General features: G+C 40.3%; 1 protein-coding gene across 2 annotated transcripts in view; it reads left to right on the forward strand.

Annotated features, from left to right (window-relative positions):
- Window positions 1-19,457, forward strand: part of osbpl3b (oxysterol binding protein-like 3b) — a 39,670-nt gene that overhangs the window by 17,660 nt on the left and 2,553 nt on the right. Inside the window, exons 2-19 of one of the 2 annotated variants that reach the window (XM_026184339.2) lie at window positions 3,657-3,806; window positions 6,276-6,392; window positions 7,055-7,108; window positions 7,419-7,532; window positions 7,810-7,974; window positions 8,188-8,311; window positions 10,693-10,796; window positions 11,032-11,124; window positions 11,217-11,376; window positions 11,909-12,039; window positions 12,706-12,807; window positions 13,873-14,010; window positions 14,643-14,736; window positions 14,869-15,113; window positions 16,979-17,116; window positions 17,260-17,323; window positions 17,423-17,501; window positions 17,799-17,943. In XM_026184339.2, coding sequence (XP_026040124.1) covers window positions 3,711-3,806; window positions 6,276-6,392; window positions 7,055-7,108; window positions 7,419-7,532; window positions 7,810-7,974; window positions 8,188-8,311; window positions 10,693-10,796; window positions 11,032-11,124; window positions 11,217-11,376; window positions 11,909-12,039; window positions 12,706-12,807; window positions 13,873-14,010; window positions 14,643-14,736; window positions 14,869-15,113; window positions 16,979-17,116; window positions 17,260-17,323; window positions 17,423-17,501; window positions 17,799-17,943 — 2,163 coding nt within the window. In that variant the 5' untranslated portion in view covers window positions 3,657-3,710. The remainder of the gene's footprint in view (window positions 1-3,656; window positions 3,807-6,275; window positions 6,393-7,054; window positions 7,109-7,418; window positions 7,533-7,809; window positions 7,975-8,187; window positions 8,312-10,692; window positions 10,797-11,031; window positions 11,125-11,216; window positions 11,377-11,908; window positions 12,040-12,705; window positions 12,808-13,872; window positions 14,011-14,642; window positions 14,737-14,868; window positions 15,114-16,978; window positions 17,117-17,259; window positions 17,324-17,422; window positions 17,502-17,798; window positions 17,944-19,457) is intronic. The other variant, XM_026184341.2, reaches the window with a different exon arrangement.

Raw genomic sequence — 19,457 nt, forward strand, 5'->3', positions numbered from 1 at the left:
GGGTAATTTTACATGCAAGTAAAGCTAAAATGACAGCACAGCCATTGTCTCAAAGGTCTGTGTGCTGTGATTTTCTCACACAGTGAACAGGATTACGACTCTGACAGCGCAGACCAGCATCTTGGGCCTCCTTAGTGTGACTGTCTCAGTGACGGTCAGCTGCTCTGGCAAGAGAAGCTGACTGAAAAATATGGAAATGAGAACAACTTTACTGTGAACTTGGCTGTTAAAAAACAGCATATGTGAGCATGGAGAGTAAAGGAGAAGCAAACTGATGTAAACAGCTGACAAAAAGCCAGCTGAGTCTAACTTGCACTGAGCACAAAATCACAGTAACCCACAGCCCTTTCTTTTTTTAATTGGTTTCCAATCTGCCTTAAAATTGATACTGTTTCTGATTGTTCTTCAATTTTGGCCTTACTCTAACACTGTTTTCTTCCAAGCTAATACATTTTTACCACAGTCACAGTGTAGTGTATGTCCTAATGTTATAATTTAGCAAGTGTCCTTCACTGAAAAAGGGTAACTATTGGAGCTCTAGTATCTAACACTGCTGTCATGCAGATGAAAGGCTGAGAAGTGGTTTTGTATAAGATGAAAGGCTTCCATGAAGGCAGACAGTGTTACAGACCTGTGCATAGCTGCTGTGATCTGTGGAAAGTGGATGAATAATCAGTGAAGATAAGGATAAACTGGCTAGATAAACACACAGATAAAAAGATAACATTTAATTTGTTATAAATGACGTCTGTCTATAGATTCATTTCTTTCTGTGGAGGTTTCAGTAACACCATACAGCAATAATTTAGATACAAAATTTCACAAGCTACATACTGTCCTGCTGTTGGATACATGTATTTGTCTGTCTAGCCACTTTGATCCATTGTTGTGGCTGCATTTTGGACACCTTGCTTTGTCAGTGTAAACCACAGCCTGTGGTCTGGAGACAGAGGGATGGTGCAGGCCTGCAGGTTTCAGATGACCACTCCTTTGTCTGTCCAACACACACGGCTGTAGCCATCACGCTGCACAAAGCTTGCAAATGCAGAGAAGGTAATGCAATTAACCTTGTTGCTGCCTCATACTTAGCACGGAGATGTGGGATGTCTTATTAAATCCAAGAGGCCACAACTGAAATTTGTAATTATTTATAGATGTTTTTTCTCTTGCAGTCTAACTACAACTGCATGAGGAACCAATCAGTGTGCTTTTTATATTTTTGAAACATGTTTATTTTGCATTACATATAGTTTGGAGCTAAAGCAGTTCCATAATTAATGTGTGGTTAAATTTACAGTAAACAAATCAACAACACGGCATTTAAGACGATGTCAGGATTTGGTTTTATAATATCCTAATCCCAAATACTGTGGGATTTTAGGATGTTTGGGGAAAACATGCAGATGCCACTTACTGGAAAAAGTACTGTGTAAGACATAATCAGCTGTAACACTAAAACGTCCTGCATTTCAGACGGAATCTCTCAGATGATCACTTAATACAGAAATGAACTCAAGCCAAATGGTCCTAAAAATCAGTACTGCTGTGCATCTTCAGAGAAGCTAATGACCTGCTGCTTTATGTGGAGTTTGCACAAACACTCAGTGTGCATGGGTTGTTAATCAGCCTTCCATACTATGACAAAGTGCCACTCACATTGCATTAGGAAAATGTGGCTTTATGTGTTGATGTGGTACACCAGGCACATAATGTTAATTAGACTGCGTGTTGTGTGTGGCAGTTGACTGAAGGTTGCTATTTCCTAAAAAGCCCCGACAATTTTTACACTCAGTTGAAGTGATGGTATTAAATTTCGCTGATGTTCTCACATCTGACTGCGTCTTCACATGTGACTCTTGTCTTTTCATTTCCCCATCAGCGTGAGGTTATATCATCCCCATTCAGTGTCATTTAGTCAGATAATGAAGCACAGGTTGAAATCCCACCTTAAAAAGACATGATACTGAGTATCAACAGGTAAATGCAGGTATAAATTCAGCTAGATTTGAATTTGAGCTTAACTTCAATTACAATAGTAACTTTAATTGTCATTTCAATCAGGAGCACTATTGAAAAGGAGATTAATACACTCACTGGACACTTTATTAGGTCCACTTTGCTAATACAAGGTCTAGTAAAAGATTCAACAAGGCAATGACATGTTAGCATATTGTTTTTGCTCCAGATTTGTCAACCGCAAATCCAGGTTGTCGCATATAAAAAGGTTCTCTATTGGACGGACATTTGGTGACTGTGGAGGCTATTTGAGTACAGTGAACTCATTGTCTTGTTCAAGAAATCAGTTTGAGATCATTTGATTTTTGTAAGATTTCTGGAAGTAGGCATCAAAAGATGTGGTCTGTGGTAATAAAATGCAGTAAAAATACACAGTGATACAAAGGGGCCCAAAGTGTGTTGATAAAATAGCCACTATAACATCAACCTGAACTGATACAAGGTAGGATGGATTTGTGTCTCATTTGTGTTGTTTATGACAAATTCTAATCCTATACCATCCAAATGTCACATCATACTCAAAAGACCAGGTAACATTTGTCTAATCATCCACTGTCTAATTTTGGTGAGCCCATTCAAGATCTAGTCTCAGTTCCCTGTCCTAAGCTGACAGGAGTGGCACCTCGTGTGGTCTTCTGCTGCTGTAGCACATCTGCTTGGTTCGATGTGTTGTGCACTCAGAGATGCTCGTCTGCATATCTTGGTTGTAACAAGCGGTTATTTGAGTTACTGCATGAAGCAATCTATCTATTCTCTGGCATCATCAAGGTATTTTCACCCAAAGAACTGCTGCTCACTGGATATTTTTTCTTTTTTACTCTATTTTCTGTAAATCCTAGAGATGGTTTTGGAGTAAAATCCCAGTGTTGACAACCATGTCATGCTCAAAGTCACTTAAATCACTTTCCTTCCTCATTCTTAATCTCAGTTTAAACAATCTACATGCCTAAATGCACCGAGTTGGTCTAATGTGATAGCTGGCTAATAGTTACTTGCCTGTGTGTTTGTTAATGAACACGTTAACAGATACATAATAAAGTGGTTGGTGAGTCTATATACTTGGTGGTAGTGCTCTGTTCTGGGACCTCCTTGTCATTCTACCACCAATACACTCCACACCCCCCTCCCACCCACCATATACCACAGAGTACTGATCAATTCAGACACAGGATGAGTCAGAGGAGCTGGGTGGAGGTGGGTTGCAAATCAGCTTGTAGATGCAGAGCGGGGATAGAGATGCTAAAACAGCTAAAACAACATATACAACATGAGATTTGCCAGTTTCATGGTTAGACAGTAGCTCATGCTTTCGATAAGTAAATCTTAATACGTTGCTCTACACTGTAAGTGTTCTTCAAGCAGAGGATTGGATTTGTGTGGCTGTTAAATGCTGAAATAGTGCAATATGAATAATTTCAATCTGTGGTCTCTTCATCTGCAGTCCAAGTTAGATCCTCCAGTCCTGTCAGTCATCTTTGTTTGCTGATGCTGCGAAACTTTGAGTAGCTTTTGAAGATGGAAAAACTGATCACTCTAAATAGCCTAATGTATTTTTCAGTGGGATCTAAAAGGCTCGTAAAGTATTCAAACCATCTCCACCCCCCTCTCCCCGGCCTCTTCTCCACTCCTTCTTCTCTTAGAGTAATGTTCTTTGTACACCAGCTGTAGCCTGGACCCGGCAAACCTGCAGCAAGATGAGCTCGGAGGAGCGCGGCTCAGCCATGTCACAGAAGCTCTCCTCCCTGTCGCGCAGCAACAGCAGCTCTTCATCCAAACATGACAGCCGACAGGTAACACTCGCATTATACTTACAGACGTTTTCGCTGGTGTCATGTATGTGGAAGGGAGGAAGGCTGGATTTCCCATAATGAAGATTTAATTGAAAAAGTTGTAACTGCCAGTCCTCAGATATTTTTCTCTGCCTCCTAGGAATTATAATACTAGTATAAGATCTAGCCACGTTTTGCATTATAGATGTCATGAAGCAAAAACTAAAAGCTGCCTAAAAGGAGGTGTTTTTTTATTAGGATTTACCTACCCCTTTCTCACTATAAAACCAGGGTATTTCTACAAATGTGGAAGATATTGGAGTGCTCTAAATTACTAAACTGCAACTATATCCCCCAAAGTAATTCTCAGACACACCACATAAAGAAGATGTTGGCACCATGAACAAACTGTTTTGCATTTGCCTCAAGCGTTTATCTGCAGGCTGCCGACTCATTAATTTTTCATTACCAGAAACAGCCTTTTCCTTTTGGAAATGAAAGTAATAAAGTCTTACTCTAGTACTGTCCACAGGATAATCAGACACTTAAGGCTCACCACTCTGGTGAAGCAAAAAGTGGCAAAAAAAAAAACCATTCTCGTTAGCAAGAAAAACTTTGAATAAGGAAATATTCTGACTGTCGTGACACTGCTATGTGGGTTCAGTTACATTCAGAGAGAGCTTGGTAACCATTTTTTCCCATTTGTTCCAAACCAAACCATCAATATTTAATTTGTAAAGTGTTTTTGTAAATGATAACACAGATCAAAATGTGGTAGAATGGACAGGATGTCTAAATGCAGCAGTCTGAACACATTCACACTTTATAATTGTGTGACGCTAAAACGACGCTGTCTTCTCGGCGCTCCTATCAGAGCCTTGTTACTCAAAGTGCCTCTTGACCTTGAGGAACAGTGTCCAGGCAGTGTGTGACAATGACGCACTGTGTGACTGTGCTGCCCTGGAGCCGTGACGAACACTGAGGGAGAGTCGAACTGTAGCCCGCTGGCCACGCCCTTGGTCAATCCCCTTCAGATATGAGGGTTTATTTTAGATTGCCTCACCCACCAGCATTCAGCCTCTCTGACTGATACAGTGTGTGTTTATACAGTCAGGGACACACTGACACAAGAAGCAAGGATTAACCTCTCCCAAGTGCCCAAAGTCCCTCCCACGGTGTAACACAGACATGATTTATACTTAAGTAGAATAATTTAAAGATAAGCCTGAGGTGTAATATGCCATCATTAGCATTATGAGTTCATATATTATGAGTTAATTTGTTAATTATTTCTAATAATTTGTTGCACATTGACAGTAGATGTGTAAACTGCCCGTCATAATGTTTTCAGCTTTTCTTATTATGTCAATTTAGCAGCACAAAATTAATGAAATGTAGTTATTCTTTTACACCTGCATCATTTTCTAATGACTATATGTTGAAAACTGTTTTTGGATCTCATTACCAACTGAGGTCACTGCGTCATAACTACTTCACAGCCCACTACTGTTCCTCGGGGTTATTTTTGCTGGCTACATGCCCATTCCACTATTATTTATAGGCTTACTGCTAAGTAGTCATATGAGAATAATCTATAACATTGGCTCATTTGAATGATAGACCCCTTTCTGTTGATTAATCATCTTATTGTTTCAGCACTAATAGAAACTAAAAGCGAAATAGTTCACAAATGATGAATTATTCTGTGCCCACAACGGTATTACAGAAGCCTCTGTTATACTATTCATCCTGCGTTCCTGGAACTCTCACTCCTGAAACACATAACAAAGCTATCTGGATTAGTCCGTGATGAAATATCATCTTAATCTCTGTATTGCAGGGGATTTGGGCTTGACCGTTCTAATCTCATTCAGGAAATTATTATTATAGTGAAGAGTGAGATTAAACAGGTAAGCTAATTTTGTAAATTCAATTCAATTCACTTTTATTTATACAGTGCCAAATCACAGCAACAGTTGCCTCAACAAGCTTTATATAACAAGCTTTTTATTTTTGATAATACAAAGAAAACTGAGAAAAACCCCAGCAATCACATGACTCCCTATGAGTAAGCACTTTGTTGACAGTAGGAATGAAAAACTCCCTTTTAACAGGTAGAAACCTCTAGCAGAACGAGGCTAAGGGAGGGGCAACCATCTGCTATGCCCGCCCATGAGGGGAAAGAAGTCTGTATAACTTCACCCTGAACACCTTATTACATAGGGCTACATCTATAAAAAATAAAATAAAAATGCTAATCTTCCACTTATAGAGCCTCCTGCCGATTGACTGACACTGATGAAAGTGAGGCATCAAATTTAAATCACCCCAGCAGCCACAGATTATAATATGTTTTGAGTGTGATTATGGCACTTGCTGAGTGGTTGATTCGCTCAGTTCCATTTATAAATCCTCCTCTGAAACTTTCATTTGCATGGCGTGCAGATGTCTGTCGTCTCAGAGTTCTCATAAACCATTGTATTCCAACAGGACAGCTGGGAAATCGTGGAAGGCCTGCGAGGAAGCTTCAGCAGTGTCCAGGAGCCTCAGAAACAGGAGGGCTACATGATGAAAAGAAGAAAGTGGCCAATGAAGGGCTGGCACAAGGTAGCATGGAGCACCTGTGTGGTCTTCGTGTGACCCATGTGACTCATCTTTCAGAGTAGTGACAGCTTAACGTCATTTCATTGTCCTCGTTTCACACGGCACTTTTTAGGCACTTGCCTCTGCAAATCTGCTGACACGAGTCATTTGTGTTTTAAACTAATTGAATGAGCTTATGTAGTAGATAATTTGACTCACAGAGGAGTCACATGTGACCAGGGTCAGTGCCTGTTTACACTCTGTCTGAAAGCTTTTCCTGGGATAATGCCTAGATATCTTGGTGGTCCTCTCAGATGCATTAGCTGATGGCCTGTTGGTTACTAGGGTTGTATACATTTAGTATTGACTTGCAGTCGGAGCTTTTTAGGTCTCTGTGCTTTCAACAGTCTGATTCTGTTGATGTACAGTAAAAGCACCAAGAATTGCATTTACAAATTGAGTGGATGAGACATATTGCAAGTGAGTGAGAGGAAGTGTAATAAAGGAAGACAGATGTAAGACAATAGCCTGGAATTGCATACATCCCACTGCAGCAACATACATTTTAGGAGACTGACTACCATGACCTCAGCCTCATAACACTGACTTTAGATTTGCTGTCAGGGATGTTGCATATCATGTCCAGTTGTATCTCATTGGCTGATTGTCCTTCTCTCTCCCTCCAGAGATACTTTTTCCTGGACAAGGGTATCCTTAAGTATGGCAAGTGCAGTGCTGATGTGAGTACAAAAGGCTGCTGGCTGAATGCTGTGTGAGCTCATCATTTACAGAAGATTAAAGGACACTTGATGTCTTTTTCAATGTTCTTGTCAGGCTCCTGACCGCCTGCGCCCAGAGATACAATAGGCCCTAATTCTCTCTCAATCTCCTCATTGTTGATAGCAATCAGACTGTGTATTTTACCTACAGATCACACATAATTACGCATGGGCCGCGTCACAGCCTAAAAAGGGATTATTATTTTATGCATTGTTTGCACTGAGTTTCATCTGTTGCATTCATAACAGTGAGAGCTGTCTCATCCAACAGATTGAGAAAGGGAAGCTGCATGGTTGCATTGATGTGGGTCTCTCTGTCATGGCCATTAAGAAGAAGGCCAAGTGCATCGATCTTGATGCCGAGGAAAACATCTATCACCTGAAGGTAAACCACAAGACTAATAAAGACAAGGGAATCCCTACAGGCTTAAATAGGCTTAAGGCTTAAAGGGGTTAAACATTTTTTCCCGAGTTTTTGCTTTTTAATTCCTGGTACAGATGCCATCATTAAAATGACTTCAGAATTACCTCATGTGATATATATGTGTGCCAGAGGGAATAACTGCTCACTCCATACCTGTGTGTGTGTTTTTCCACTGACACACCTCTTCCATCTTACTTGCCCTTGTGCTGATTTTCTGATTGCGGTATCTGCTCTACAGATTAAGTCTCAGGAGCTGTTTGATGAATGGGTATCCAAGCTGCGTCACCATCGTCTTTATCGGCAAAATGAGATTGCCATGTACCCTAACGAGAAGTCCTTGTTCTATCCCCATTATGCCTCCCCGAACTCCCCTGGCATCGCCGAGGGACCCCCTATTAGAAAGGTATAACTGCGCCACACAGCATGCTGTTGCTGAAAATGGTCGGCTCTGTTTAAAATGAAAATGAAAAACAAAGATGATTCTCGTGTGTTTTTCATCACGAGCATCATTATTCCATGTGCTGTATTTAATGAAGTGAATTCCCTTTGCTGAAAAAAATTAATGACACAGCCAAAGTGTTTTTGAACTGACCTTTGGGTCTCTTTGTTACTGCAGTGCCTGTCCATACGAAGGCAGTCCACAGTGCATCATGCCGCAGCTTTCCCTTTAAACTCCAACAGCCAAGCAAAGGTGGCTGCCTGGCTCCAGTCATCTGACGAAATGGACAAATGCTTCAAAGGTGAGAGACAAGAGCAGCCTCTCACGATTTGATTTTTTTACACTTTCTGAATTTCTGAGCAAAATTTCCACAATAAAGAACTTGCCTGGCTAAAATGGGGAGAGCTCGTAGCGCTAAGACAGATTCTTTAATGTGGGGTTTTTATCTCTGTGTGGGATCATTTGCACTGTTATTAAAGTCATAAGATGCATTCTTGTACTAGTTGTTTAAAAATCTTCAATTTTCCACCTGGATGATGATCTCCAATGTGATTACGGTTTTGCTGAGGAAAATAATCAACTCAGATAAAGCCATTTAAAATGTAATCGTACCTTCCTCGTATTGTGCCTTTGGCTCTTTTTTGCAGTCCTTAATCTGTGGAAATGCACTCTTCCTTGTGGTAGAGTGTATCATGCTGCTGCTGCTGCTGCTGCTGCCGTGGTCGGTGTGTTTGGTGTGCATCAAATTTTATGTGGGTGGTACATGCTAAACTAATATCTGCACAAACGCCACAACCCAAGGTTTCCCAGCAGAGCGCTATATTGTGCTACAATGATCGATGTTATTCACTTCACTTGGTTTTATTGTTGTGGCTAATCCGTGAATATGATGCAGATAAGTAAGAGAGTTCATGCAAAGTTTCCTGCTTACAACGATGCTACCGATACCAGTCAAAGACATTAGATTGTTAGAGGGCCCAGCTTTTTCATTTATACCCATTTTCTACTTCTTGTCAGGGTCCCGGTCATGGAGGAAGCGATCTAACCAGTTCTAATATATTTATGTTATTTGGGAAATGCTTCTATAATTGTGTACGCCTGCTGTCTCATTTGCAAGTTAGATGAGGCTGGCAGAGTGGTGATCATAAAGAAACAAGCTGGTGATTACTAATGCACTGTTTGTCTCAGTTTTCATTCATTAAGATTCTGACGATATGCTGTCAGCACTTTGTAATCAAGAAACTTTGGAAAATGGACACAACAACTCACGCGCACATTTACTAACACAGCATGGTTTCAGTTGGACTGGTGCTTATTTAGTTGTCTGTCATTTCATAATGTGTATGTTCAAATACTGTCACAATTTAAACATCTGTTTATGAGACCTCTCTATATGAAACCATGGCAAAGCCAGTCCTTTGGAGAGAAAGAAATCCACGTGGCATTGTTTTTAATGGATGGCAGCAATGATTGATGATGATTGAAGGGTCGACTTTCAGCTTTAATTCAAAGGGTCTGACAAAAGCATTTTATTAACAGATATGAGATTAAACATAATCCCATAAAATAATAGGACACGTTAACATAATTTTAAATGTAATATTTATTTTTAATACTTGACTGCAAAGCATGCAAGCAGTTTCCTCCCTTGAGATGCTCTGCCAGGCCTTTACCTCAGCCACCTCCAGCTGGTGCTTGTTTGTAAGTCTCTCTGTGTTTATGAACCGTGTTGGGCTGAGATCAGGTGACTGACTTGGTTTGCACTTTGTTGTAAACTGTCTGTATTTTCATTCATGAAAGTGTCACTTGACTTTGACAATGATTCAACTATCTCCAATGATAATATAATCATAATCTACTTTAGTCTTTCAGGGATTTGGGTGTTGCTGAGCTGGCCAGAACATTGTTAGGAATATACCAGATAGTAGATTTGGCCCCTCATAAAGTTTTTGCTATGTCTCTTATAGGTTTATCTGGGCTTATCAGCCTAAACCCCGTCATTCACTTGCATCAGCATTTCTTTGGAGCCCATATTTAAAGTTCAAAGGTACTGAACGCAATTTTAGTACTTAAAATCGACTCGAGATCTTTAATTTGTCATAGACTAAATTAGGAAAAAGCCTCACTGAGCTCAGCCTCACCTCACCCCTGAAACTGTCTGTCAGTTGTTAAATGTCTTGGACATTTGTCAGGTCATGGACAGTCCAGATTGATTATCTCTTGCCTTAGACTAACCTTCTCTTTCTGAGGCAGATGCAGTTTGAAGGTGTTTTTCTGATTCTGGTAATATGAGAAGCTTTTAGGCTCGCTCTACAGGCTGCTGTTCATGCTTGAAAAAGATGCAAAAAGCAGAAATAGATATCTTGGGAGGTGAATCGCCAAACTGAGGAGTCTATTTGAATAAAGCATATATAACATAGTGCATATGGTTCAGTAAGCACATGTGGCACCCTCTAACTTTGTCAAACTGAAATCACCAAACTTGTTGATGACAGATTAGGATATGTCAGCCCTCTCTGCTGTTTCTACAGAGACTGGTTTTTGAGTTCACTCAATAGGCCCAACTAACACGTGCCCATTTGCAGGCACTGCCCTTTTTCTCACTTTAGCCTTTTAACTGTCTTTTCTTTTTCACTTCATACCTCCTTTTATAACTATTAGTGTTTGTTCTCATCCGGACAGACTTATCAGTATGTGAGGCCTATCTCCTAGAGCTTAACCACCTGCTTCAGAGTATGGAAGTAATTCACCGGACTTATTCTGCTCCATCCATCCAAGCACTGCAGGTCAGCACTGCAGTATTTCTGGTTACTTTACATGCAGGGTAACTTTTCTGATGATACAAAACATTATTAAGTTATTTTCTGTTGACCTTAACTCACCTCTTATTAAATATAGAAGATATTTCATCTTGCATCTTGCTCTGGTAGTTGTGAAACCACTTTCCATAAAAAGCCTTCCTTTAAAGACAAAAAATCCTCACTGGCCTGACTGTCAATAATTTCACATCTGCTTTCTTAGGCGTCTACTTTTGACAGCCCCAAAAAAGAAAAGAGACTTCCAAAGAAGTGGCGCACTAAAAACTACAACAAAGATGTCAAAACAACTCTGCAGGTAGACAACATGACAGAGAAGTGTGATCATGCTTAATTTGTTTTTATATTTCATTGTGAGTATCTCCAGTTTTTCTTCCTGCTCTGCTCTAGGTACCGAGCTGCATCTCCTCTGGCTCTATCCGCCTCCATGCCTCAAACCCCAACCTATCCACTGCTGCACTGAGCAATGATAAAGCCGATCCTGAATCCCTGGACTCCCCTTTTGATGTGGCCAAGCTGCAAGAAGACTTCTGTCGTGTTGCCACCAACTGTGAGTGAAAAACTCTAGTTTCAGATAAAACTCTGTAAAGCACACATTTTTAAAATTCCTCAATCTGCTTCCGATAAATCTGCACGAAAGCTAAGACTGGTGTGGTGCTGCTACTTCTAACAAGTTGAAGTGTTAGTTGCTGTTAGTTATGTGGATGTCTTCTAGCTGATATTAGGTCAGAAGTTTGTTTTTTGTGCCACAAAACCTGTTAAATCTCTTTGTAAGGAAGTGGTTGACGCATAGAGGATGAATATAATTTTACTTCTGTCCTCTTTGGAATTTTCTATGCAGATTCTTGGTGCTTGACATGGAGTAATGAGATTCATTTGTTTTTTACATAATGGCTTTACAGTTTCAAACTTACTCCGGAGAACTGCTGTCAGTTCTGCTGCTATTTAAACTAACGAATTTATGCACACATTTAAAATTATGGAGCTAAAGATGTGTGATGGGCTTAATCATTTATAATGGCAGGGTTTTCCAAATAATGATCTTTTTGATTCCCTCTTTTTGTGTCTCTTGTTGCTGCCAGTGCATACAACCATGAAGGCGGCCCTGAGCACACTGACATCAGAGAGAGAGAGATTAAAACAATGCCTGGATCACGAAACCTGCCCCCCCACCTCTCCACAAGTTGTAAATTTGAAGAACACGCTGGCTGCGGTATGTGAAATAACACACCCCCTTGCACATTTTTTGCAAGCGGATGTTTTCAACAGAAATAGGTATTAGCTATTCTCCTTTTTTCTTCCTTTTTTAATTTTTTTTTTGCTTTTACACTTCTCTCGTATGTCGTGTCCTCCCACACCATTTGTCAAGCATGACACATTTACGAGTATTTTAGAGGGATTACTAGCTGCCGGTATGATGTCAGCCCCCCTAAATGAGACCGCATTCAACAGTCATGTTTCCTGTGGCTGCTGCCTCCCACCAGAGGCTTGTTTTTCTGTTTTCTGTCTTTGGTTGTACATGTTCATTGTCATGTAGTCAGCGAAGAAATGTGTTGGCGTCGAGACCGCGCAAATTCTAATGCGGCACAAGTATTTCTTTACACATTCAGATTTGTGTGGTCTCTGCTATAGTCTGCTGGATTTTAGCTTTTAGCTTTTCTTATTGGTTTCTCTGGTTTGCTTACTCTGTTCCACTTGAGATAATAACAGGTGAAAGCATGCCTCTCCAGTACGTAAATGAGTAAATGTGACGTTTACTGATTTTCTTGAGATTACACAACTCCAAATCAGCCGGGTTTTGATTTATGCTGAGGATTTCAAGCATTTCAAGGCTCGGGTGTTTGCAGTAAACAGTGTTTAAACTGGTTATTTTTTCCAGGCTTTAGCCCAGAACTCAGAGCTGAGAGAACGCCTGTGCAAGATTCATGCTGAGTCCCAGATCATAGAGCCCACACTAATAACGCTCACTGCCCCTGTGCAGGTGGGTGCAGGAATGCAGTGACTCGATTCCCCCACCTTCATGACGATTATTCTTATATATCTGTCTTTATTTTTATCCCCCGCAAGCTTGAATGTGCCACAGAATGAATGAGCTGTCCTTTTCCTCTCATCTAGAATCAACAAATGTCACTCTCCTCTCACCCCCTCATCCAGCTCAGTCAATATGAGAAAAATTAACAGAACTTTCTTTTGGGGAACACTGCCTCTTCCTCTCAGCCTCGTCGTTGCGTAACCAAATGTCTCACCATGACACGGTTCAGAGGAAGGCTTCTAGCTCCATATAATCGTCTTCTAAAGGAAACTCTTTGCTCGTTTAATCGGATTTGCTGATCACACAAAGCGAGCCGATCTGCTTAATTGTGTCCCTGGAAACACGCAGAGCAAAACTAATACGCCTCCTCTGAGAACATCTCCATGTTAATTAATCAGCTTCACCAATAACAAAGGGTAGATTGGGACGCTCAAGTCCATGTGTGGAAAGCTATCTCATATTGGCAATCAACTGCATGCTTGTCAGTTATTTTCTGAGATGTGTGCAGGGCAGGCATGCAGCCTCACTTCTCACTGTAATTATTCTTGCTTTATTTAGTACAGTAGTATATTGTCAGGCAGTCTCTAGGTAGGAATAAATTGTCTTATGAAATTTTGATTCTGAAGAGTTCATGTTTTCAGCAGTTCATCATTTGGCTTATTTGACTGATAACAGTATGATTGAATGCAGACACACCCATGTTGAGACGCTATGCACACGACTGCATGATGTCACTCAGCTGTTTGTTAATGTTTATAAACCTACATTTGTTAAATCAGTGAAGAAATTAAAAAAGTGTATGACGGGTGTGATGTCAGCCAATATATTTACGTATGTATTATAAATGACTGTCTTTCAATATATTGCAGATTAAATTTGTGGGTGTTGTGATTGTCATACTTTGCATGTTGTGATTGTGTTGTATTCTCAATGACACTGTGATTGCCACCCCGGGAATGATGGCGGGGCCCCTTCCTGTGTTCTTATTGTAGCTGTGGACATTGTTTCTCTTAGAAACAGGAATCAGTAGATGAAGCCCATCCCCTCGTACACCAAGTATCCAATGAGAGCAGAGCTTCAATCGCGGAGTCTTTGTCCGAGTTCTTTGACGCACAGGAGGTTCTGTTATCTGCTAGCTCTTCTGAAAATGAGGTAAGTGTGGAGACTAAACTCTTCATTGTCAGTAGTTGTGATGTTGGGTCTTTTTGCTTGTAGCAAACTGATGTTTAGAGCTACATAATAGAATTATCATTGCTGTTGATGTTTGGAGTAATTTGTCTTGTTTACACAAGCACAACCAGAACAAAACCTCCACCAGTGGCTCTTACTTTATTTATTGCCTGTCACCCAGGATTTCTTCACTTTTGTCTCTGTGTCTGATAACTGGCCTAAATTTTGTAAGCACACTGGACAATTCATGGTATTTTATTACAAAAGAGGGGGAAATGCCATTTAACTTAACGTCCTGTCTTAAATCCATTTTTTTATGATATGTGTCATAAAACAAATCTGCCCTATGTTAGTTCAGCCTCCTCTTCCTTCAGTGCTCATGTGGCATGCTTGATGAGGTAGCACCTGGAGCGGAAGCAATATGAAAATGAAAGTTAATTACTTTCATCTAAAAATACAGCGAGCCGAGGTGCAGCTCTGCCACCATGTCCTAAGAGAACCTTCATCTCCACCACTTTAGATCTTCTGCAGATGTGACAAGATGTTAAAAGAGACTCGTTCATTCGCTTTTTGTCAGTGATATTAAAACAACTTGAATGTTTTGTTTTTTTTAGGTATCAGAGGATGACTCGTATATCAGTGACATTAGTGACAACATTTCCATGGACAACTTCAGTAATGAGACCGAAAGTGAAAGACCAAACTCGGGTAAAGTCATTACAGTACTAGCCTTGGGACACTTTTATGCATTTATATACAAATGATATTATGGTACACTGGGTTGTCGGTATGTATTATCAAGGTGTCCCTAACCTCAGCTCTTATACCGACTCTTTTCAGGCTCTGTGGAAGAAGGCACTGTTCTTTATCGTCGTAGATCCTGTCTGCCCACACCCAGCCCAAGCAACACCTCCATCAGCTTGTGGAACATCCTTAGGAACAACATAGGCAAAGACCTTTCCAAGGTTGCAATGCCTGTGCAACTTAATGAACCCCTCAACACCCTGCAGAGACTGTGTGAGGAGCTGGAGTACAGCGAGCTGCTAGACAGGGCCGCCAACACACAGGACCCTTTTGAACGTATGGTGAGAATGCAGTTTCGCTCTTTGAGTGTGTGGGCTGGGCCTTTTTTGTTCAGCTTACTTGTTTGCTTTGATGATTCCTCTGAGAAGAAGAGCTGCTGTTGGTAAAACTAGCGTGACAAGTAAGAGATGCCGTATATAGCCAAGTAAACTAGCGCTAACGCACAATTGTTGCTGATTGGCTTTCAGGGACTGCGGTGCACTGCCTTTACGTGAGAGAGTCTGATCTACCTTTAAGATTTTTAGCAGAAAGACGCCATGATGAGCTTTGCACTGACTAACTTTGTTGTTTTTTGAGATATACCCTGTGGAATAAGACAAATAAGACATATACACAACATACAGTAAATACGTTCAGCAATCACTTTATTAGGTATACCCTGCTAGTACCAGGTTCGACCCCCTTTTGCCTTTAGAACTGCCTTAATTCTTCATGGCATTGACTCGACAAAATGCTGGAAACATTCTTCAGAGATGAGGGTCAATATTGATATGATGCCATTACACATGCTGAAGATTTGTGATTTATCCACCACATCCCAAAGGTGTTCTATTGCATTGAGCTCTGATGACTGGGGAGGTCATTTGAGTTAAGTGAACTCACTTTCATGTTCAAGAAGCTGGTTTGACATGATCTGACCTTTGGGACATGGCACATTAATCTACTGGAATGAGCCATGAGAGGATGAGTAAACTGTAGTTATAATTATGAATATAGCCAGCAACAACACTCAGGAAGGCTGAAGCAATGCTCAGTTAGTCTTATGGAACCCAAAGTGCGCTAAGAAAATATCCAGTACACCATTTCATTCTGGACCCATGTGATTTACGTCGAACCAGGCAACATCTTTCCGATCGTCTATTGTTCGATTTTGCTGAGCCTCTGTTTCCTGTTCTTAGCTGACAGGTATGACACATGGTGCGGTCTTCTTCTCCTGTAGCCCATCTGCTTCAAGGTTTAATGATGTGTTGTGCACTCGTAGATGCGTGTCTGCATACCTTGGTTGTAAGAAGTGGTTATTTCAGTTACTGTTGCCTTCCTATCAGCATGAAGCAGTATATATATTCTCCTCTGACCTCTGGCATTATCAGTTCTTTGCAAACCCCAGGAAATGTGTTTGTAGGCAAATCTCAATCGGCACTTTGCAAAGTAATCAGATCTGTCATCAACAACCTTCAAAACTCACCTAAATCCCCTTAATTCCTCATTCTGATGATCACTTTGAACTTCATTAGGTCATCTTATTCAGTCACTGAGTTGCTGCCATGTGATTGACTGGTTAGATATTTGTATTAACGAGCAGTTGACTGGGTGTGCCAAACAAAGTGGCTGGCCAATGTAAGTGTAAAAAGGAAAAGCAGCTGATGTTAGACTTGGTGCAGTACAAATACTGACAGTTTATTAATCCTATGAGGGGCAATTTGTTTGGACTAACGAGTTATAAAACAACACATGAAGACAATTAAATGAATGAAAAAAATTGTGCTGAATTTAAAAAAAAGGCCATAAATAAAATCCATAAACAAGCTCAATAAATACCAATATAAAAGTTCAAATAAGACCTTGACAAACAATGTTTAGACCTACAGAGGATCACATAGTGAAATTGCAAACGGGCCGAAAGCTCCAGGCTGTGGCCTCTCATTATGAGGTAGAGAAGCTATCAGTGCTCTGTCGGTTTACTGAAACTACTGGAGGACTATTCAGACACTTACTCTGCTCATTAGGCTAAAAAGAAGAACACACATATAAGATTAAATGAAATGGATGATAGAGCTCAGTTCAGTGTTCACTCAGTCACTCATCCTGTAATAAAAATTAAAGTGGTACTTGCTGCTCAGGTTTATGCTTTTATCCTTTTTTGTAGATATACATCGCTACATTTGTTGTGTCCGGTTATGCATCCAGCTACTACAGAACTGGGGGAAAGCCTTTCAACCCTGTTCTTGGAGAAACATATGAATGTGACCGACCAGATAAAGGCTTACGATTTGTTGCAGAGCAGGTATGAATGATTCTTGATTTGTTATCTGACTGGATTCATATGAATATTTACATTTTTATGTTTTATTGTATAGCACTGTTCAAAAAAGTCAACTCAGAGCTCTTTGTGTGATTAACAAAGCATTTTAATCCCCTTTACATCAGGTCAGCCATCACCCACCAATCTCAGCTTGCCATGCAGAGTCTAAAAACTTTGTGTTTTGGCAAGGTACTGGAATATTGATTTTGATCCATTCTCAGTGATCTTAAATACTAGAATAGCACCTATTGTCTGGAATTAATGTTCATTTGTTCAATGTTTTTGCAGACGTGAGGTGTAAAAACAAGTTTTGGGGAAAGTCAATGGAGATTGTTCCTGTGGGGACCACTCATGTAACTCTGCCAGGGTGAGTCTCTTCTGCCTCATTTACATTGGCGCTGCACAGACCCCTGCCTGGGCATTGTGCAGACGTTTAGAGAAAATCACGCAGCGGGGGTGTAGCACGATTCACAGTATTTTTCCTCTCCTGTTCTTTTTCCATTCAGATCAATAACAATTCCCCATTCTTCGTCTGTGGTGGAAAAAATGTTTTCATATTTTATTTTTGTGTCAGAACCACATACAGATACAGATAAATCATTTATATTATAACTCTAATATGTAACAGTGTCCATATTTTTTTTTTTCTTCTTGAAAACGACAGATTTGGAGACCATTACGAGTGGAACAAAGTGACCTCTTGCATCCACAACATTCTCAGTGGGCAGCGCTGGATCGAGCACTATGGGGAGATCACCATCAGAAACTCCAGCAGTGATATTTGTCAGTGCAAGATCACTTTTATTAAGGTAAGGTAAACATATGCAAGGCATCATCCAGCCTGATGGCCTCTATAACAGCTAAAAAAAGATTACATGAATAAACTTACCACATAGCTACATTTATAAACGACATCTAAAACACAAAGGCAGATTAAATTGTATTTGCTGTGATTGCATTGTCGCATCACCAGATGCATTATTCATTAATGGCATACATTTCTGAAAACCCCAAAGTAATCTGTAACAATTAGAGTGAAGTAGAGAACTGCACTGAAGATTACTTTGCAGGACCACGAAAAGTAAATTATTTCTGAAATAGAAAATAGGATTTCTTTGTTTTTTTTCTCCAAACAATTTGGTTTTGGAAGCATGTTGGATGAATATACTGTAGTCACAAATCAGTTTGTGAAAGGTGCACTACTGTGAGGCGACAGTCTTGTTTCATATTCATACCAGAGTGCTTTTCTGTAAAAGCAATCAGCCATAATGATGGCTACCACATTAACATGTCCCTCTATGAATCTCAGGGGCTTGTAGACTGATCAGCAACAACATTAAAACCAGCTGCCTGTCCATGTTGAACTGTCAGAGCTTTTGGGGCTTTTAGCTGGGGTCTCTATGTATCCCACATTTGACTGATCAAACTGACATCTTGGAAATGTGGAAATGCTTGACATGGATAAGATCAGATTTGCTTTACTTATCTGAAATGTTTAGAAATAACTATGTGACGGCAAAAATAACTCAATAACTGAAAAGCTCAATAGAGTAAATATATCACAAGCATGGAAAGGTAAGAAACGTAACTAAGGTACACTAAAGAAGGAGGGCGCTTAATAAAAAATTGATGAACTCAATCAAAATCTACATATAATAAAAGATAAGGATCTTAATTTATAAAAATCTATTAGATAAATGCAGGTATGAGGTATGAGGTGTACAAAATGTTCTGCATTTGTCCTCGCGACAGCAGAGGTGAAACAGATATTAGAGAAAGTGGTCCACTGCCTGCCCAGTAAGTGGTGCAGATGGGGTCCAGGTTATCCATTACTTATCTACCATAGCCACAGTCATTTATATAACCTCTGCGTTACCTGATGGAGGAATCTACAAAGTGTGTTTATCCAAACTGTTGTTCTTGCATCTATACAGATGGTGTTTTTCACCTGCATGCCAACAAAACCCAACAAACAAATGATCTTTTTTTCTCTTTTCTTTAACTATGGAGTCATTTGCCAAGAGGAGAAGGTTCATTGCTTTAGTTTGCGTCACTCGAAAGACCTTGCGAAGCTGTGCAGTATAAGTCAAGACATGCCAGAACACATTATGCATCCTCATCTCTCATTAACCCTCTCAGGCTCAAATTAAGATTTTTTTTGCTAATGCACAACTAAGTCCTGCAGTGGTACTTCTGAGTAAAAAAATATGTATGTGGGGTAATCAGGTTGTTAGTTTTTAACTGTTGCAAATCGGCAACGCCTGCCTCGAGAGGGTTAAACACACCGGCCCAGCAACACAAACACACTGGGGATCAAATGGTT

This window comes from Astatotilapia calliptera, chromosome 11, assembly GCF_964374335.1.
Source record: "Astatotilapia calliptera chromosome 11, fAstCal68.1, whole genome shotgun sequence".
NCBI classification, from domain to species: domain Eukaryota; kingdom Metazoa; phylum Chordata; class Actinopteri; order Cichliformes; family Cichlidae; genus Astatotilapia; species Astatotilapia calliptera.